The sequence below is a fragment of the Eulemur rufifrons genome, chromosome 16 (genome assembly GCF_041146395.1).
Source record: "Eulemur rufifrons isolate Redbay chromosome 16, OSU_ERuf_1, whole genome shotgun sequence".
NCBI lineage: Eukaryota > Metazoa > Chordata > Mammalia > Primates > Lemuridae > Eulemur > Eulemur rufifrons.
The window spans coordinates 85,245,601-85,264,057 of NC_090998.1; the positions used below are offsets into that span (position 1 = coordinate 85,245,601).

Sequence of the window (18,457 nt, forward strand, 5' to 3'; positions counted from 1 at the left end):
CAATGCTTTGGTCCAGCCACCTATTGTTTATCTGATATCCTTCCCAATATCTTTCCAGCAATTCCCTTTGTACTTGAGGCAACTGTTTTGGGTTGAGCTGTGTCCCCCCAAAATTTATATGTTGAAGTCCTAATCCCCAGTACCTCAGAATATGACCATATTTGGAGATAAGGCCTTTAAAGATGTAATTAAGTTAAAAAGAAGTCATTAGGTTGGGACCTAATCCAATAGGACTGATGTCTTTATAAGAAGAGAAGATTACGACACAGATGCACAGAAAGGGAAGACCATGTGAAGACAGAGGGAAAAAGCAGCCATCTACAAGCCAAAGAGAGAGGCTTCAGAGGGAACCAACCCCGCTGACACCTCGGTCTTGGACTCCGAGCCTCCAGAACTGTGAGAAAATAAATTTCTGCTGTGTAAGTCCCCCAGTCTGTGGTACTTTTTTATGGCAGCCCTACAAACTAATACAGCACCCGTGGTCAGTTTCCATTATTTGCAATCCTTAAATGATCAGCTCATGACTTTCTAATTTGAGATGGCGGCAGGGGGTGGGGGGCACACTATGGTGATGAGCAGCAGGGAACAAAGAGCCTGGACCTTAGGGCACGGTGGCCCTGCCACTTCCACCACAGGACCCCAAGCAAGACATTTCAGCCTTCTGCAAGCCTTGGGCTGCTTATCTACAGGAGGGGGCTAATAGTTGCACCTCCCTCATAGGGATGCTGTGAGTGGAATGCGTGTATGAAAAACAGAGCAGCACTTGGAACAAAATGAGTGCTATGCAGGTATTATTTATTATGTCTGTTGTCCTCTTGGCTGAAAGACAAATGCCATTAGAAAGTTGGAGAGGTCTTGTCTGAGAGATGGAGTTGGAGCTGGGCTCTACCCAGCCTTCCGTGAGGATGCTCTTCCTCTCCCAGGGTTCTGTCCAAATGCATTTTCCCTGCTTTGTCTACTCAGTGCACCAGAGTGGGCCCTGCAGTTCAAGAGCATCTGTGAAGAATGGGTTGCATCCACGTGACCATGTTTCAAGCCATGGAACCATATAAAGAGGAGATGGGAGAATGTGCCCTCCGCATTCCCCTCCCCTCCTCACCCCTGCAGCGGGGTGGGAAGAGGTTCTGAGGGCTCCATGGAGGACAGCATGAAAACAAACAGTTCTAGTCCAACCCACCCACTTTACATCAGAGGGATCGGAGGCTCAGCAAGGGACAGTGTCGCCCAGAACATGGCAGGGCCAAGAGCAGGAGTCTGCTCTTGACGCTGGGAATAAGAGAACCACCAAGAACCACTGCTGACCTCCTTAGGCCAGGAATGGAAGTGAAGTGAAGAGAAGAGAATATTGACTTTCCTACTGCCTGGAGCAGCATCAGCCCTTGGGGGAAACCAGGCAAATAGCAGAGAGACTCGAAAGGTGGACTGTCAGGCCACGGGCCCCAAACCTTCCCTTCCACAGCCTGTCCTGGGAGCTGCCTTGCCCTCCCTTGCCTCTCCCACCTGGGGGCCTTTTTTTTTTTTACTTTTTCCTCCCTCTCACGATGCCTTGGCGTGTTGTGGCTCCCTAAAAGAATGCTGAGCAAAACGGACAGAGCCAGACCCAGAGAGACATTTAAACTCTTCAGTAATAAGCACAGGACAGACTCTGGCCAGTTGAATGCCCAGGGCTGTGCTAAGAATCCCAGGTGTTCATCTCACTCTACCACCACCCTATAATGTAGATCCCATTCATAGCCCTGTTTTACAGACAAGGAAACTGAGGCACTAGAGCAAGTGAAACAGCTCACCTGAGGTCATCAGCCTCCAAGTGGCAGAATCAGAACCCTACTCAAGGTCAAGCCTGTGCACTTGACCGTGTCATTACACTGACCCCAGTTAAGTGGAGGCAGCTAAAGTAACCTGTGAATGTGTAATGATCATTCTGTGCGGTTGACTTCCTTCCCTACACAAGTGCCATGTGTACTCACTGTCCCTCCCGCCAACATCAAGCGTGCCAGGCATAGCCCCACATCTGTGATCTCTTCACATGGTCTCACCTGCCTGCAAAGACGACTCCATGCTCCCTCTCAACCCGGCCCTTCTGTCTGCAAAGCAGCAAGAAATGCAGACGGGGTGGTACCAGATAGGGGCACGAGGGGTGGGGATGAGACCTTTCTCCTCACGGACCAGATACATGAACTTGGACAAGTTCTCTACCTCTCTGGGTCTCCGTTTTTCTATCTGTAAGGTCAGAAGCAATAGCACCTACCTCACGGGGTTGTAGTGAAGAGTTCATGAGAAGTTCATCCACGTGCTGAGCGCCTAGCACAATGATGGCACGCAGCAGGTGCACAGCAGGTCCCCGAGAGACCCTGGCTACTGTGAATGGAGCTCACCTGTGAGCCAGGGGATTGGCTAATGAAATCTCCAGCTGGTGTCAATCTGAATTATTCTGGAAACATTTCATGGCAGGACCCACCTAAACAGGGGACACCAACCTCTTGGAAATCCCCCAACCTTTGGGTGATCTGACTCGGGCTGAGGAATCAGCCAGCCTGGGTTTCTCAGGAAAAGCCAAGACCCCACAAAGGTAGTCCCACCAGCTCATCCGGCCTCCCCTGCTCATCCCCCTGGAAGCTGCTCTTCGTCATCACACAGCATGGCCTTCCCCAGCCTCCGTACAGCAAGAGGCACACTGGTCGATGGTACTGAAGCAAGTGACGGACAATCCTTCTCCCCAGCTACCCCAGGACTACCCGTGGCACCCACTGACCCCTGGTTTCTAATTACAGCCCTACAGAAAGTGACTGAATCCCACCCCAGTGGCCTTGGGGCCTTGTCAAGGATGGCTGCCCCCAGAGATGGCAACACCTAGAGAGTTTCAGTGCCCAGGTCTCAGACCCATGCCTCTGCCCTGACAGTCACATCAGCCACCTTGTTAAAGGAAGAGTGGCTTTTGACTCTAGATGCAAAACAAATGTTGCCCTGTCTGTGTCTTTCAAGCATCCTTTCCTTCCCCTAGCCAGGCCCAGCCACGCATCCCGGCAGCCGGGCTTCCACCGTCAGCGCCCTGCCAGCTCCTTCCACAGCCACCCCCAGCGAAGCCCACTCTGAGCAGAGAGGGAAGGGCGGGCAGGAAGAGCCAGAAGGAAAGCTGGAGTGAGGAGGGGACTCTGGGCTAGGTATCAGCGTGCCCATCTGAGCCTTATAGCAACTCAGGAAGAGGAGGGAACCTCAAGAACATGGCACCCTCATTCATAACCACACTTTCCCTTTTGGGTGGGGAAAACTCAGCCCCAAAGAGGAGAGTGACTTGGCCAAAGGCTTAAATAAAATTCCTGGTAGATCCCAACCTAGCTTGTAAAGCAATGCCTCCCCCACGCAGATGCGTCTTTGCCCATCAGCCCTCACACATGCACAGAGTAGGCACCCCCAGGTGCCAGTGTGGCTCTAATGTGGATAGAGCCATGGGATTTACAAGACACATCTACAGCCGAGATCTCGTGAGCCCCAACAGCAAAGCTTGGCATCCTCTGCAGAGCTGGGCAAATGCCTGGGGTCTGCACTGCCCTTTGGGAAACACGAAGACAGGCCGACTCCTGCTTGGCAGCGAGAGTTGACCTCCTGGTGAGGCTGCGTAAGTTGTCCCAGCTTAGCATCTCTGCAGCCATAGCACTGAGTAGTGACACCTGACTGGATGGATGGCTGGGTGGGTGGGGCAGAAGATATCATTTTTTTCCAACATATTCTCTGTGATTTTAAAAACAGGGTGGGGGTTTCTAGACACGAGTGTGTTCTCTCCCTTGTGGGAGGAGTACACAGGCCTCCCCTAAGGCTCTTCCAATAGAGCTGAGCAAAAAGTCATAGGCCCGTGTCAATGTCTAGAGCCTCTAAACCATTTCGTCAGCTTCCCAAAACCTGGTCGCAGTGGGGAAACTGAGGCAAATCTTGCTTGGTTAAAGACCACAGGCCATATACTCTGTGTGTGACTTCCAGGCAAGTTATTTCACTGCTCAATGACTCAGTTTCCTCATCTGGGGGCAAAAATAATACCCTTTTCAGAGGTTTTGTGTGTGAAGATTAAATTAATGAATAGAGTAAAGCATCTGGCTTTAGCTAGACCTAGAACTTTATGACGCTGGGCATTCTACCACACACACACACACACACACACACACACACGGAGGGACCCCAGACTCGGCATCCCAATCAACACAAAGCCACAGCCTTTCCCGCCACAATGGCAAAATCACTGCTTTGTCATTTACAACCACCGTGTCCTCTAAAGAGGCGAATCCTGACGACACTGAGGGTCTTCTGTTTCTGAGCAGGGGAGGGGGTTCTTCCCCGGGGGAGCCCAGGTGGAGCCCAGCTGCTTTGCCAAGGGAGAGGAGAGAGGTGGTGAGGCCCAGGACATAGCCCTGGGAGGGACACTGGTTGGAAACACAAGGTCTAGAGCCAGACTTGTCAACCCAGGTCAAGTGACTTACCCTCTCTGTGCCTCAGTTTCCTGCTTAGTAAACAAGGATCCTGCCCTTGCCCCATTAGCTTATGGTGGGAACAAAATGGGTTCACACACACAGGGTGCCAGGAACACGGCCTCCTCCAGGACTCGCAGGGCCTGGGATTCTGGGGATGGGGGACCGTGTCCACTGAATGCCACCCAAAGCCCTTTCAGAGGCTGCTCAGCCACAGCAGCGCTCCGAGGGCGGTTTCCCGGGCTCAGCAGCCTCCCTCTGCACGTTCCCCTGGTGCCAGAGGCGTGAAGCAAGTGCCCTCTGCAGAGAGGCGGCGCCAGGCGAGGAGAGCGATGTCGTGCGGAGAGACGCCCACGGAGAACGCAGCCTCCCACCCGCGCAGCCCACTCGCCCGGCAGCGCATCCTTCCTAACCGTCACAGTGGGCCCGCGCCAGAGCCGGGGAAAAATGAAATGAAACAAAATGGTCCGTAATTAGAATGGCAATAAAAGCAGGAGGGAGGAGTAAGGCAGTGAACTCTATTAATAGTGCTAATAAATGTTCCGGGATAATACCGCTGTGTTCTGAACCTGCCCGTGGGAGGTGTTGCTTATGCTCATTTGCATATTAATTTGGAAGGAAAATGCCGGGCTCTTTCTGCTGGGATAAATCAATTCCAGTGGAAGTTCTCAGATGGGAAGCGGCTAATTCTTCATCTCTTTCCCTCCCAGCAGGAAGACACCCATTTGCTGCCAGGAAAATATTTTTAAGAGCCACCATGGTGTGAACCAAACTAGGCCAGAAAACTCCAAAGTGCAGACCTCGCAGATGGCCGGAGCCACACCGAGATGGGCCAGGTATGGCCCAGCTTAGCGGGGACTCGAGAGCCAGGGTGAACCAGATGGACTCCTGGCTTCTCCGGAACCCACCACTGGAGCAAGGAGGGCCAGCAGGTCCACCTTGAGTCCCCAAGTTTGGTGACTGGCACTGGCTGGTGATGCAACGTGGAGTCGAGAAGGACTTGAAATCCAGGCCCAGACCCAGAGGACACAGTACCGTGATCGATTAGCAATGTCTGCCGTGGCAGCCGGCACTGAGGGACACGTGACGCCTGCCAAGCTGCCCTAAGGAGAGTCACGGTCATCACCTGGAACAGGGTGTCATGGGCCATTTGAGGCAGGCAGGGTGGAGAAAGGGAACACAGCCTCAGAGCAGCCAAGCAGATAAGAGAGAGTTCAGAGAATGTGGAGAGCATACTAATATTTTGGGGGTATCTACTATGTTGTGGACACTGTGTCAGATGTGGGGAATCAGAGATGACCAAGACAATGCTTTCCTTCAAGAAACAGGTCTAATGAAGAAGCGTGAGCGGGACTCACACTGTAATGAGGCATCACTCTGCTGCTGCTCCTAATCACCGCTGCCCCTTCCTGCCCCTCCACAAGCTCCTCTCTCCCCACTCCGCCTCCTGTTTACTAGCATTCCCAGAGACTCCCTCCCCGGACTGTTTCCCTTACGTACAGAGAAGAGATCTCTTCCTCTCTCTAAACTTGAACTTTCTCCCCCGCACCAGTGGCTCCCAAAAGTCAGTCTCAAGCCACAATTCTTCTCCCCAACACCAATCTCAGGTACACAACAGGCATCTCCACTCTTACAACGCCCACTCTATAGAAAAGCTGAGGCCAAGAGGGATTTAGTAACTTCCCCCAGGCCACACAGCTAGCGGAGGGTAGAGCCAAGGTCAGACCCCAGACCTGTGTGACATGGAGCCTGTGCCCTCACCCCGCAGGCCGTTCTGCTGACCAGCTGGCAGAGCCTCTGACAGCATCACCGTGGGCCCAGGAGGAGCCTCACCCACAGCGCGAGATGCCTAAAGACAAACACAGGACACTTGTTCCTCCACCTGCCCCACATACAGCCTGGGCTGCTTATGATGGAGGGAGGGCTGTCGTAGTTACTGGATCAGACGATACCAGATATCGGGAAGGGCTGTGAACGCAGGACGGGGTTAGGGCTCTGTGCTTTGAGTAAAGGTAGGTTCTTCTGAGATGCACACACTGTGACATTGCTAACTCTCAGACATCGTGAGGCCGGCCAAGTTGCCAGCCTTCTCCGTTGAGCCAGATACTAAAAGGAGCGTGCTAAGGAGCTGACATAATCCTCACCTCCTTGCTGAGAAGCTGAGGCTCAGAGAGGCCAACACCTTTCCTGTGCATGCACAGCCCCAGCAGAGCAGGGACAAAGCCCAGAGCTTCCAGGCTTCCAGCCCCAGGAGTTTCCTTTCAATACCAAAATTCTTCGGCAAGAGCAGGCCAAAAGTAATTCCAAGTAGTGTTTGTTAAACACAGAAGTAAATAAAAAGAATAACATGCATTTAAAACCCAAGTTTTTTAAAGGATCTATTTGTTAAAATCCTTAGTGCTTTGTGTTCGATGTCGCTGGGTGGAAAAGGAGCGGATGCTGGGCAGCTGGGGGATGAGCTACTGCTGTCCCAGTACCCTAGCACTTCATGAGAGGACATCCCTGCCTCACTTCCAGGGAAGGGAGAGACCTGTGCATCATCACCTCGCAAAGAGATCTCCTCTGACAGCCCCCCAAGTCCACAGCAGCAGCTCCACCCTCCTGGGCGCCCACCTGCTCTCTCCTTACAGCACTCCCCAGTGCAAGGAGATGGGTGTGGTATTGGGGCCAAGAGCAAGGGTTCTGGGACCAGATGGCCTGTGTTCCTGCCCCAGCTGTTTCCTACCAGCTGGGTGGCCATGGGATACTCACCTCCCTGCACCCCGATACCCTCATCCCTAACCTGGAGAAGATAGCAGGATTACAGGAATCAGAGTAGAAAGACGTCAAGACTTAGACAGTGCCTGGCACACAGTGAGAGTCAGCCCTCATTAGAGCCTTCTTTGCAGCCTTCTGCCTTCCCCACCAGCAAGGAAACTCTGTCACGGCAGGGATTTTGTTTCATTTGCCACTGAATCCTTAACATCTAGAATAGTTCCTGGCACTGACCAGAGGTCAATTTGTAAAATATGTGTTCAACACCAGCTCTGCCAGGCACAAGACAAGGTCAAGGTAGAAGAATTTAGTCGGCACAGAGTAGAGGCTCCTACGAAGAAGGAATGTGAACAGACTGTCAAAATGTGCCGGGCAGAGATCCGCGACCCAAAGAAGGGAGGGTTTGGGGTCAGGAAAAAACTGGGTCTAAACCCTCCTGGTGCCACTGTGTGGCAGTGGGCCACGGAGCAGGCCCACACCTCTGGGAGCCTGCTTCCTCGCCTGTAAAATGGGCGTTCTCCTGCGGCGTGTGGGTCACAGTGAGGTGGAGGAGAGGTCACACACACATCATGGCTGCAGGTGCTCCGTAAACATCAGGCTCCTTCCCGTCGGCTCGGGCTGGCTGCAGAGCCCTCCCCCACCCGGAGTGTCCCCCCAGCGCTCCCCCCAGCTGCCTCTGTCAACAGAGTCTCCGATTTCCCAGCCAGCCCTGTCTCTGCTCCCCGATAGGAGAGACCTGCTGTTTCAGTTGCACTCTTAGCTGGAGGAGGGAGGGGGTTAAGCTCCTGTTTTTGTTTTTACAATGCAAAATTTGTCAACTTGGTGCAGTTGACAGACTGTCTCTGTGTCACCGCACTGGTTCCTTTAATTGCTTTCCCTGCGTGCGAGCATCTGTATGTGTGTGTGCATGTTCCCTGCGAAAGGCGAGCTTGCTTTGGCAGGAAAGGCAGAGATTCCAGAAGACGGGCCTGTCCCTGGTACATCGGACTGCGACCCCAGCCTCTGAGAGACAGTGAGGGGTGGGTGCCGGAGACCCCCCTGGGAGTCAGGAAACTGGGATTCTGGTCCACATTCATCCTCTTAAATAACAGTGATAGCAGCAAAGTTGATAATAATAGTGTGACAGATGCCAAAATGGGCTCTTTGTAGCTCAATTTCTATTTCAGGCCCCAAGATATTCCACGTCCAAGGTGAGTTCTTGACTAACACAGGGCTGTTGGCAGGCAGGCCCCTCCAAAGCCAAACGCCGGAGCTGACCTCACCCATTTCCTTACTTCACCTCACCTGCTCCCAAACCTCCAACTCAGGAGCACAAGGTCAGAAGCCACATGTGACCTGGGACCCAAGCCCACCCCTCCCATCTAGAGCCCATGAGGTCCAGGCCAAGTCCCTGTGAAGGACGTGTGAAGCAGGTGACTGGACCTCTGTTTGTAATCCTTGGCTTACCACCCACCTCCGATCTAGGATATGTTGAAGCAGCTTTGGGAGGGTTCGTATATGGAGGGGCTTTTATTTGGAGAGCCCCCCTTGCCCAAGATGATGGAATAGTGGGAAGGGTACCTCCTCGCCTCAAGCTCAGCAACGTGGCCTTCAAGGAGGCCAGCAGGGACCTTCCCCTGGGGCTGGGGGCACACCATGGCCTGCCAGGGGACCACCTGCCTGAAGAATCTAGGAGCGAGAGGCGGCGGCTACCAGCCGGAGGCAGTGAGCAGGAGGAGGAAGGTGCAATACACCAGGATCTAGCTGTGTGTCCCCCAACATGTGGACAGAGCTGGACCACGGGGAGACAGCCTAGAGCCCACCCAAGCCGACTGAGGCAAGGTGACCTCAAAATCAGAACAGACTGACCACTAGGTTCCCAGGTGCAGAGGAAGGAAATCTAAGTGGGCAGTTGGTCACAGGTGACCCTGAGGGAAGAGACAAGCTAAAGATAGAAGAGAGCTGAGACAGAAAGAACCTGGGTTGAGTCCCCAGTGACCTCACTGAGCCGCTGAATGAGCCAATCTTGCCCCTCCAACCTCGGTACGTTGTCCTCACCATTTAAGCCGTTCGAGTTGTCTATTTCTCAAATCCAAGCCAACACGAGTAATTTGCTCTAAAGTATGCAACCAGCAAGTGGAAACATTAAAACCGGATGACAGATCTAGGGGGCTCAAGTCCAGCACTTGTCATGGGTCACTGTGCTGAGATGTTCAGATGTCCATGGGGAAAGTGCTGTGGAAGCCCAAGTCACAGCTGAGACATGGGTGACATGGGAAACTGAGGAAACAAGATGTTAAGAGGCTTTAAGGGAGTAAAAGGAGAAGTTCCAAGTACACACCAGGACATAGGGACTGAGGACCAGGAGGAGAGGTCTCCAAATGGATAGTGAAAACACCAACAATGGCGTTCGGGGAGCACTTTCTGTATGCCGCAGTCCAGACCCTCATTGTGTACTAAGTCATTCCATCCTCACAACGGCCTTGTGCAGTAGGGACTGTTTTACCCCATTTTAGTAACTAGGAAGCTAAGACACAGAGAGGTTAACCAACTTGCACAAGGTCACACAGCAAGGCAGCAGGAGCCAAGATTTGAACTTGGGTCTGGCCTCACTTTTCACCAACTCATTGCAGGGATCAGTGATGCCCTGGACACAGAGCCACATGGACACAGAGCCAGCTGGCCACCAGGGCCCTGTACAGACACATCTGGGGACGGCATTGCACTGTTTCCTTAGGCCCAGTTGTCCAGGCAGTGTTCTCACGCTTGGAAGGCTCTGGCTAATCTTGGGCTCGTAAGTTTCTCCACAGCACTCAAGTCCACCCATCACTCATTGAGCGTCCCCTTCTCCATTCTCAGCATCCCCCTGCTGACCTTGGCATGGCCGTCACCCTCCCTTCCCATGCTCCAGACAAAGCCTGCATCCCCTCAAGCTCCAGCCAGTCCTGGTTCCCCGGATGCCACAGCCCAGCACACAGGGCCTCAGAGGAGACGCCCAGGCAGGTCAGTGCCTTCTAAACAAACACGCTGATTTTTCATACAACTACTGCCCGTTTTCTGTTGAATCAGGCAAAGCAGGCTGGGCTTATTTTCCCAGATCCTCCCAAGAATACCCTTGGGCACGTGCAGTCTTGCTCTTTCCCGGCCTCAGAAAACACAGTATTTACACAGGTGTGGAGCAGGGGCTGCCCAGCTGAGCCTCTCACGCGCCTGCCCATCCAGGCCAGACGGCGCCTCTGCCTCACAGACGTGTCCTGGGGGGCGGTTCCGCCCCTACAACTTTGTCCCAAGGATCCCCAACTCTTCTCTTCAGACTGTTGCCCACGAATATCCCCAGGAGGGGGCTGGAACAGGAATGCAGTGTCAGAGGAAGGGGATTCCAGGTTCAATTGAGAACTAAGAAACCTTGAGTAAGACAAAGCTACCCTGGTTTCTTTGCTGTCAGACTGCTCAGAGCCCTGAATGTGCCCAAGTGCGTTAGAAATCTGTGGATGGCCAGGAATGGCCAGGAGCAGTGGTTCACACCTGTAATCCTAGCACTCTGGGAGGCTGAGGCGGGAGGATCACTTGAGGTCAGGAGTTCGAGACCAGCCTGAGCAAGAGCGAGACCCCCCCCCCCCCCGTCTCTACTAAAAATAGAAAGAAATTATCTGGACAACTAAAAATATATAGAAAATATTAGCCGGGCATGGTGGCGCATTCCTGTAGTCCCAGTTACTCGGGAGGCTGAGGCAGGAGGATCACTTGAGCCCGGGAGTTTGAGGTTGCTGTGAGCTAGGCTGATGCCACGGTACTCACTCTAGCCCGGGCAACAAAGCGAGACTCTGCCTCAAAAGGAAAAAAAAAAAAATCTGCTAAAGGGGCATCATTTGAGTCAATAAATATTTATTGAGCACCTATTATGTGCCAAGCATTCTTCTAGGCTCTAAGAATACACCAGTCAATAAAATAAACCAAAAAAAAAAAAATTATTTGTTGGGGACAGACGAGAAACAAGAAACACAGGAAATAAGCAATATACATAAGATGTAAGAAGGTGGTATGTGCTGTGAAGTATTAAAAAATTTTTTCTAAAGCAAGATAAGAGAGATTAGAAGTGCCGTGGAAGAGAGCAGGTTGCAATTTTAAATAATGTGGTTGGACTTGGTCTCCTTGAGAAGGTGGCATTTAAGCAAAGACGTGAAAGACATAGAAAGACTTAGCCAGGCAGATGCTGACGCCCAACCAGCCAGCCCCACTGCTCCAGGCAGGGGAGCACTGGGTGCTGGGGGAGAGAGGAGGCAGTGCAGAGTGGGTGGGGTGAGCTCACAGGGGTATTGCAGCCTGATCACGAAGAGAAGTTCCCTCTGCCTTGGCACCACTGACGTTTGGAGCCCAGTGCTTCTTTGTTGCAAGGGGCTGTCTTGCACATCATATGGGGTTGGCCACCAGCCCTGGCCTCTACCCACTCGACTCCAGGAGCACCCCCCACCCAGCTGTGACAACCAAAAATGTCTCCAGACATTGTCGGGGGTGGGGCAAAATCACCCACGGTGAGAACTGAGGCGCAGAGGAGTGACATTCCTGGCCCCAGATCACTTTGACTCCCACCAATCTCACACCATGCTAACCTGTAAGGAAGGCAGAGTGCTGAGGTTCTGTGTGCCGGGCCAGCCTGGACGGAGCCGTGTGCCTCTGAGCAGCGCACGTCCACACAGCAAGTGTCCTCTAGCCGCGCCGCGTCTCACCGCCAGGCCTGCTCCTCCTGACAGAATCTGAGCTCTTGTCCCTCCCCCAAACAGCGAACTTGCACATCCCCAGTCTCATTCCTGCTCAAGACAAGATCCCAGGAGACTGCAGGACCGCAGAGCGTGAGGTAGGTAACCCGCTGGCATGCCCAGCTGAGGATCCAGGCTGACCTGCACTTGAACTTCGTTCTCCCACTTCTCACCTGTGTGTGCCCCTGCAAAGTGGGGAATGTTCATTTAACCTGTTTCACGTGGCTGTTGAGCAGCTTAAGTGGGAAAACCTTTGCGAAGGCATCTAGCAAAGCGCCGGGCACAGAGTAGGCTGTTACATGCTGGTTTCTTTCTAAACACCTTGTCTCGGATTCCCGGGGCTGCCCTAACAAACCACCACAAACTGGGTGGCTTAAAACAACAGAGATTTATTCTCTCAGGGCTCTGGAAGCTCGAAGTCTGAAATGAGGCGTCTGCAGGGCCGCGCTACTCTCAAGGACCCAGTGCAGCATCTTCCCTTGTCTCCTCCAGTTTCTGGTGGCTCTTGGGTTCCTCGGCTCGCGGCAGCATCGCCCCAATCTCTGGTCGGTCTTCACGCCGCCTTCTTCCCTGTATCTGTGTCTCTGCATCCACCCCTCTTATAAGGACACCAGTCATTGCATTTAGGGCCCACTCTTCTCCCACCAACGGAGGCCAGCAGTAGTCCTGACCTTCACACAGCCTGTGCCTCTGTTTCCCCTCCTGTAAACATGACCTTCCTGGTCCCTGGGCCACGTGCTTGGGTAATATCCTAGGGCTGACCTACGGCAAGACAAAGGAGTTTGCATCCCTGGCGTTTCCTATTCTGGATTGACCCGGAGGACGTCTGTGGACTGCGAGGGCACAGCGGTAGCCCGCGCGTTAGAGGGCGCGGTGGGTGGGAGCGGGGGGACAGCACGTTTGGACTCTTTCCCTGCGCCAGACTCGGCCGCCCTCGGCCAAGGCCAAGGCCGCGGTCAAACCTGAGCCCACAGCGCCCCCTGGCGGCCGGCGCGCCCGCGCCCGGCTCCCCGTGCTCACGCAGCCGTGCGCGGCGGAGGTGGCTGTAAATGAATTTAGCATCAGCACAGTTATTTAAATTGTTTTAATTAATCACAGATTGAGCAGTAAATGAACCACTAAGTGGAGAGAGAGCGCGGGAGCGAGCGAGCGAGCAAGAGGTGAGGGAGGCAGGCGGAACCGCGGTGATGGCTCGGGGAAGCGCAGGTAGCTTCCGCGGGGGGGCAGGGGGCCCAGGCGCGGTCCCGGCTCTGCCTTCAGCTCCTGCGCCACACGCGGGGCGGAGGCGTCCCGGCCCCAGCGGGGTCAGCGGGGCGCGGAGCCCGGGGGCTACCGGCTGTCTTCTCCCTGACAAAAAGGATGGAAGTTTGGCTAAAGGGAAGACGACGCAGGAGGTGGGAATAAACTCAGAATTAATAATAAACACGTGCCTTGCACTGTGTTCAGCACCTCTACACCCATGTCGTAGCTGAAAAACAGTTTGAAACACCAAGCATCCTCCCAGCAATGCCACCAGCTCTCCGTGCAGCCTGAACCTTGCACAGTGCCGCGGACCTGGCTTCTCCGCCTGCAGGATGGGCGCAGACCAGAGCGAGCACCGGAGAAGACAGTGTCTAGAGAACTCACAGATGGAGGATTCTTTTCTCTTGAGCAGGACGTTTCGATGACTCTCTGGGCCTGACTTTGTCATCTGTGAAACAGTTTACCACCTTTCATTGAATTTATTAAAGAATGCAGGATTCGGCAAACTGCAGCCCAAAGGCTTGTTTTCACACAGCCCACGAGCTAAGAATATTTTTTCACATTTTTAAACGGTTGAAAAAAATCAAAAGAATAATAATATTTCATGGCATGTGAAAATTATGAAATTCAAATGCCATAAATAAAATTTTATTGGAACATAGCCAGGCTCGTGTGTTTAAGTATCATCGGTGGCTGCCTTTGAGACGCAGCAGCGGAGTTGGGTAGCTGCAACAGAGGCTGGATGGCCCGGAAACGCTAAAGTATCCACTGTCTGACCTTTTAGGCAAAAGGAGTGCCGACCCCTGATTTCAGACACCATCATTTGTAAGATAGCATGATTTCTATACACTACTAAGAAGAAAAAATGCTGCCAAATTAAACTAGACCACAATGCTTTCATATTACTTAGTTTTCTATTTTATATTTTTTTAAAGTTATTTTAGGCTATTTAAACATAGATTTATATCACATATCTCACTTGTGAATACATAAAAAGGAAAATGTATGGAAAATAAATAGGTTAAAATATTTCTTAAGCATCTTCCTATCCAGAGACCAACTCTTCTGAATCACTTTTTGATTCAAAATCACTTTTGTCCTTGTTTTACACGCAATGCCACCCTCTGCACCTGCGTAATGTAGCATTCCTTAAAAGAATGTTTCACTATTGTCTTGGGATTTTCTTTCCAGCTGCTGATACCTGTTCTAGAAGGGTTTTCTTTTTGTTTTTGTTTGGTTTGGTTTGGTTTTTGGTTTGGTTTTTGTTTTTGAGACACAGTCTCACTCTGTTGCCTGGGCTAGAGCACTGTGGCATCATCATAGCTCACAGCAACCTCAAACTCCTGGGCTCAAGCGATCCTCCTGCCTCAACCTTCCGAGTAGCTGGGACTACAGGCATGCACCACCATGCCCGGATAATTTTTTTCTATTTTTAGTAGAGACAGGGTATTGCTCTTGGTCAGGCTGGTCTCAAACTCCTGACCCCAAACAATCCTCCCACCTTGGCCTCCCAATAGTGCTAGGATTACAGGCGTGAACCACAACACCTGGCCCTGTTCTAGAGGTTCTGATTCAAATGTACAGGCTGTGACAACTATATCATAATTGCTGCCTGGCCAATGGCGATTTTAACAAACATCCCAATTTCAGAGATGTTAAAATGTGGACAAGAAATGACATGATTAAAAAACTTTCTCAAAATTGGAACAATTATAATCTGGCTCCAAAACAACAAGGAACAAAACAGAAGTCTGTCCTTGAGGAGCTACAGTCTAGTGGGTAGGAAGACAGTAGACAAATAAATATGGATTGTATCAGTGGGCGATGAGTACTTTGAAGTAAAATAAGCAGTGTGGGAGAAGGAGAGGAGGAAGAAGAAGAGGAGGAGGGGGAAGAGGACAGCATGACAGGAAGGTGCTATAGAGGTAGGGTGTTGCCAACCAAAAAAAAAAAAATTAGAGAAAAAAATCTCCAAATACATTGCATTTATTTGGGAATTAGAAATTATAACCAGAGAAGCACAGCTATGACAAGCCACATGTACATCTGAAGAGGAGAGGGTAAAGGGAAACTTTTATTGGCAGAAGAAGTTCACATAAGCTGCTTGGAAACAGAGTTCATTGGTTTCAGAGACTCGAAGCCAGAGCTGGCGTCAGTTCCTTAGTGGAGATGCCATTACTAGGAGGTGTGCTCTCAAGGGCCTCTCATCTGAATTCAGTGTCCTGACCCTGGGTCGTGGCCTCTCGTGGCAGCTGTGTGTAAGGTTCACCCTGGTGGTCTCTCGGGCTGTGAGAACCAGGGAGAGGGCTGTTTCCCGGGGCCCTGAATCTCCACGGAGCCCTCCTCAGTCCCTCCAATAGCAGCAGAGGGCTGGTTCTGGGGGCCCAAGGATTTCAGTGTCCAGCCTCGGCAGGGCCTCTGTCTGATGAGGATGGAAACAGACAGGTTCCCAGCGTGCAGCGGGAGGCACGGTGGATACAGGACTCCACACCTGTCTCCAGAAATAATCAAGTTCCTTGTTTAAGGCCGGCTGGGTTGGGGTTTCCCTCACCTGCAGCCCAGAGCACCCTAAGTGAATCACACGGAGGGTCTGCTGGACACGGGGTCTGGGACAGAACAGACCCAAATCTAGAAAAAGTCAAGATTTGGAGAATTGAGCATCAAAGAAATCAAGAAACCAGGCTCTTACCGCCAGGAAGACTGATGTTCCCTGAACCGGGTGGCGCTCATAGAAGGAATATAGAGCAAAAACTCAGGCAGCACCAGCAGGCCGTTTCCTGGTGTGCAGTGTGAGAAGAGGTAAGTGTGCAGCCAGACAGTGTAGAAGCCCAGATGGAGCCTGATCCCGGCGCACATCAGCTGTGTCGCCTTAGACAAACCTGCACCTCTCTGAATCAGTTCCCTTCTCTGCCACATGAGGACAGTAAAAGGACCTGCCTCTAGGGTGGTCAGGTGCACAGATGAGATCATCCTTGCCAGGTGCTTAGCACAATACCTGTCAATGTTGAGTAGGTGACAGTTATGAATATTATTCAGCCTTGTCCATTCCCCTACACTGCTGCATGGTGGCCATGCCCTGTCTGTCCAACTTCAAGATGCAAGCTGAGTTGTCCTCTCTTCCAGAAAGCCTTCCCTGATTTCCTCCCTCTCCAGGTCCAAATAGGTGTGTTCTCTGTGCTTCCCTCTACTGTGCTTCTGAAATCTACCTCTCCAGCACCTGTCACAGCTCATGGCACAATGCAGGTGCTCAGTGACTGCTGAATGGACAGGCTGAGACAATGGGAACTGGGTTCCAGGAAGAAGGCAGAGGCTTACTTATGGAAACTGAGGCAAGAAGGACTCGGTGCTGAAGCCCTGATGCCTTTTCCACACACTCCAGGCCCTGTTGGTCCCGGGGCTGTTTTTCACCCATGCAACAAATATTACTGAGCTGCTACTGAATTCCACACTGTGTTCTTGGCACTAAAGATACAGCAGTGAGCTGCGGGCGCCACACGCTCGCGGCCGCGCCCGGGGAGCCAGAAGAAACAAAGCGCGGGAACCAGGAAAGAAACCTTTTCCTCCAGCGCCCCCTACTGGCGAGGCCTAGCATCGCGCCGGCTGGTACCCGAGCCGTGCTCACACGGGCAGGGCAAGGAAGGATGGGTTTGAGGCTGAAAGACAATGCTCTGCTACCTGGCATACCCCTCCCCCCGGGGGCTCTGCCCCTCCCATTTCAGGACTGTCACCTTGTGGCAGAGCTTGGGGCCCACCTGGTCCTAGCTAAGGACACAGGGCAGGGAGTGTCACCCCTGGACTCCTCCCAGGTGTGCTGGCCTGCAGGGCTCTGCGGCCCCAGGTCGCATGTATCCCCACGTGTGTCCTGGCCCAGGCCGTGCCACGGCTCTTCTGCAACCTGCCTGCCAGCTCCAGAGCAGTCCGGCGCCAAGCAGAGGCTTGGGGATCACCCGCCAGGGACTGCAAGGCCTACTTTCCGTATTACGGTGTTCCAGAATTTGGAAAAATACAAAACTTGAATCATTGGCATCTTGAGACATACCCGGAGAGTTACACGCCAAATACAAAATTCAAAAGGAGCAAAGGTGACTGCCTCGGGAAACATTGTGGCCATATCCCTCCCTTGTATGAAACAATCCCCAGGCACCCCGTTGTCATTTGAATTCCCATTTCCCAGGTTACTGATGAGATTGCACACTTTCTCCTGTGTTAATAATCATTTCCATTTCCTCCAGAGTCTGTTCCCCAAAGTCCTGGCATGGGGTGGGGAGATTGGAGGGAGATGTCACGACAAACAGGAGAGAAAGGTGTAGGAGGGAATTGAGGAAGGAGGACAGAGCAGTGGCAGAGGGCGGTGCCCTGGCCCATGTCCCAGCCCTGGAGCCTGGCCGCCCCCTTCCCCCAGGTGGGTTCCCTCTGCTTCCCTGCCCCATGCCACCGTTCTGCCCCCATCGCCCATGCTCTTGCACCAGCTCCTGTTTACCAAGCTCTGTACCCTCAGGGCTCCGTCCGCCTGAAGAGAGCCTTCTCCTGGCTGGCCATGGCCCTGTACGGCCCAGCAGAAGCTCTGCAATTGCGAGGAGGCGTGGTGCAGGGGCCCAATTCCCATGCTTCAGCCAAGACCCTCCGCGGTGGACCCGGACCATCTAGGGAACTGACCCACCTGGGCCGACAGTGAGGTGCACGGGGCCCCTTGCAAATGATTCCCAGATGAGCCAAGAACAGGATCTCCTTCATCAGCCTCCAGGGCCAGGCCAGGAGGTGGCCGGCCAGGGCTGAGCGTGCGTGGGCACGGCATGGACAGATGCTGCCCTGGTTTATTTCCCATTAGCCTTGTCATGTACAGCACCGTGTGTAATTGGTACATGAATCAAGAGACGCACTCTCTTTATGTTCCGTCGGGCTCCGTGGGGAAACCATGCTGTGTCCCTCACCTCTCGGCTCCTCTCCATCTGGTCAACCTGACACTTCTGAGCTGGCAGAGAGGAGACTCTGTTGATGCTCCTAAACTGGGGGGTGACCTGTCCTCCAGCGTTTGTCAGCCGCAGCGATCAAATCACTGGAGGGCCGTCCTCCCTTTTCGTTCCTAGACACTGAGTCTGTTTCCAAATAGAAGGAATCGGAGAGCCCAGGCAGCAGCCAGGGGAACAGGTGCTGGCATGCTGGCCCGGCCGAGTCTACCCAGGCTGCCTCCCTTCCTGCCTCCACCGCCCTGGCTGCTTCCCAACCCCACTCTGCCGGCCCTCCCTGCCGTCCCCCTCGGCTAATCTT

General features: G+C 52.9%; 1 protein-coding gene across 1 annotated transcript in view; it reads left to right on the forward strand.

The window, feature by feature from the left end:
- The first annotated feature begins 8,846 nt into the window (after positions 1–8,846).
- The window catches only part of ISX (intestine specific homeobox), a 43,527-nt gene continuing 33,916 nt past the window's right edge, over positions 8,847–18,457 (forward strand). The window contains exons 1-4 of the mRNA XM_069491256.1: positions 8,847–8,915; positions 10,050–10,193; positions 12,870–12,992; positions 17,688–17,860. Coding sequence (XP_069347357.1) covers positions 8,847–8,915; positions 10,050–10,193; positions 12,870–12,992; positions 17,688–17,860 — 509 coding nt within the window. The remainder of the gene's footprint in view (positions 8,916–10,049; positions 10,194–12,869; positions 12,993–17,687; positions 17,861–18,457) is intronic.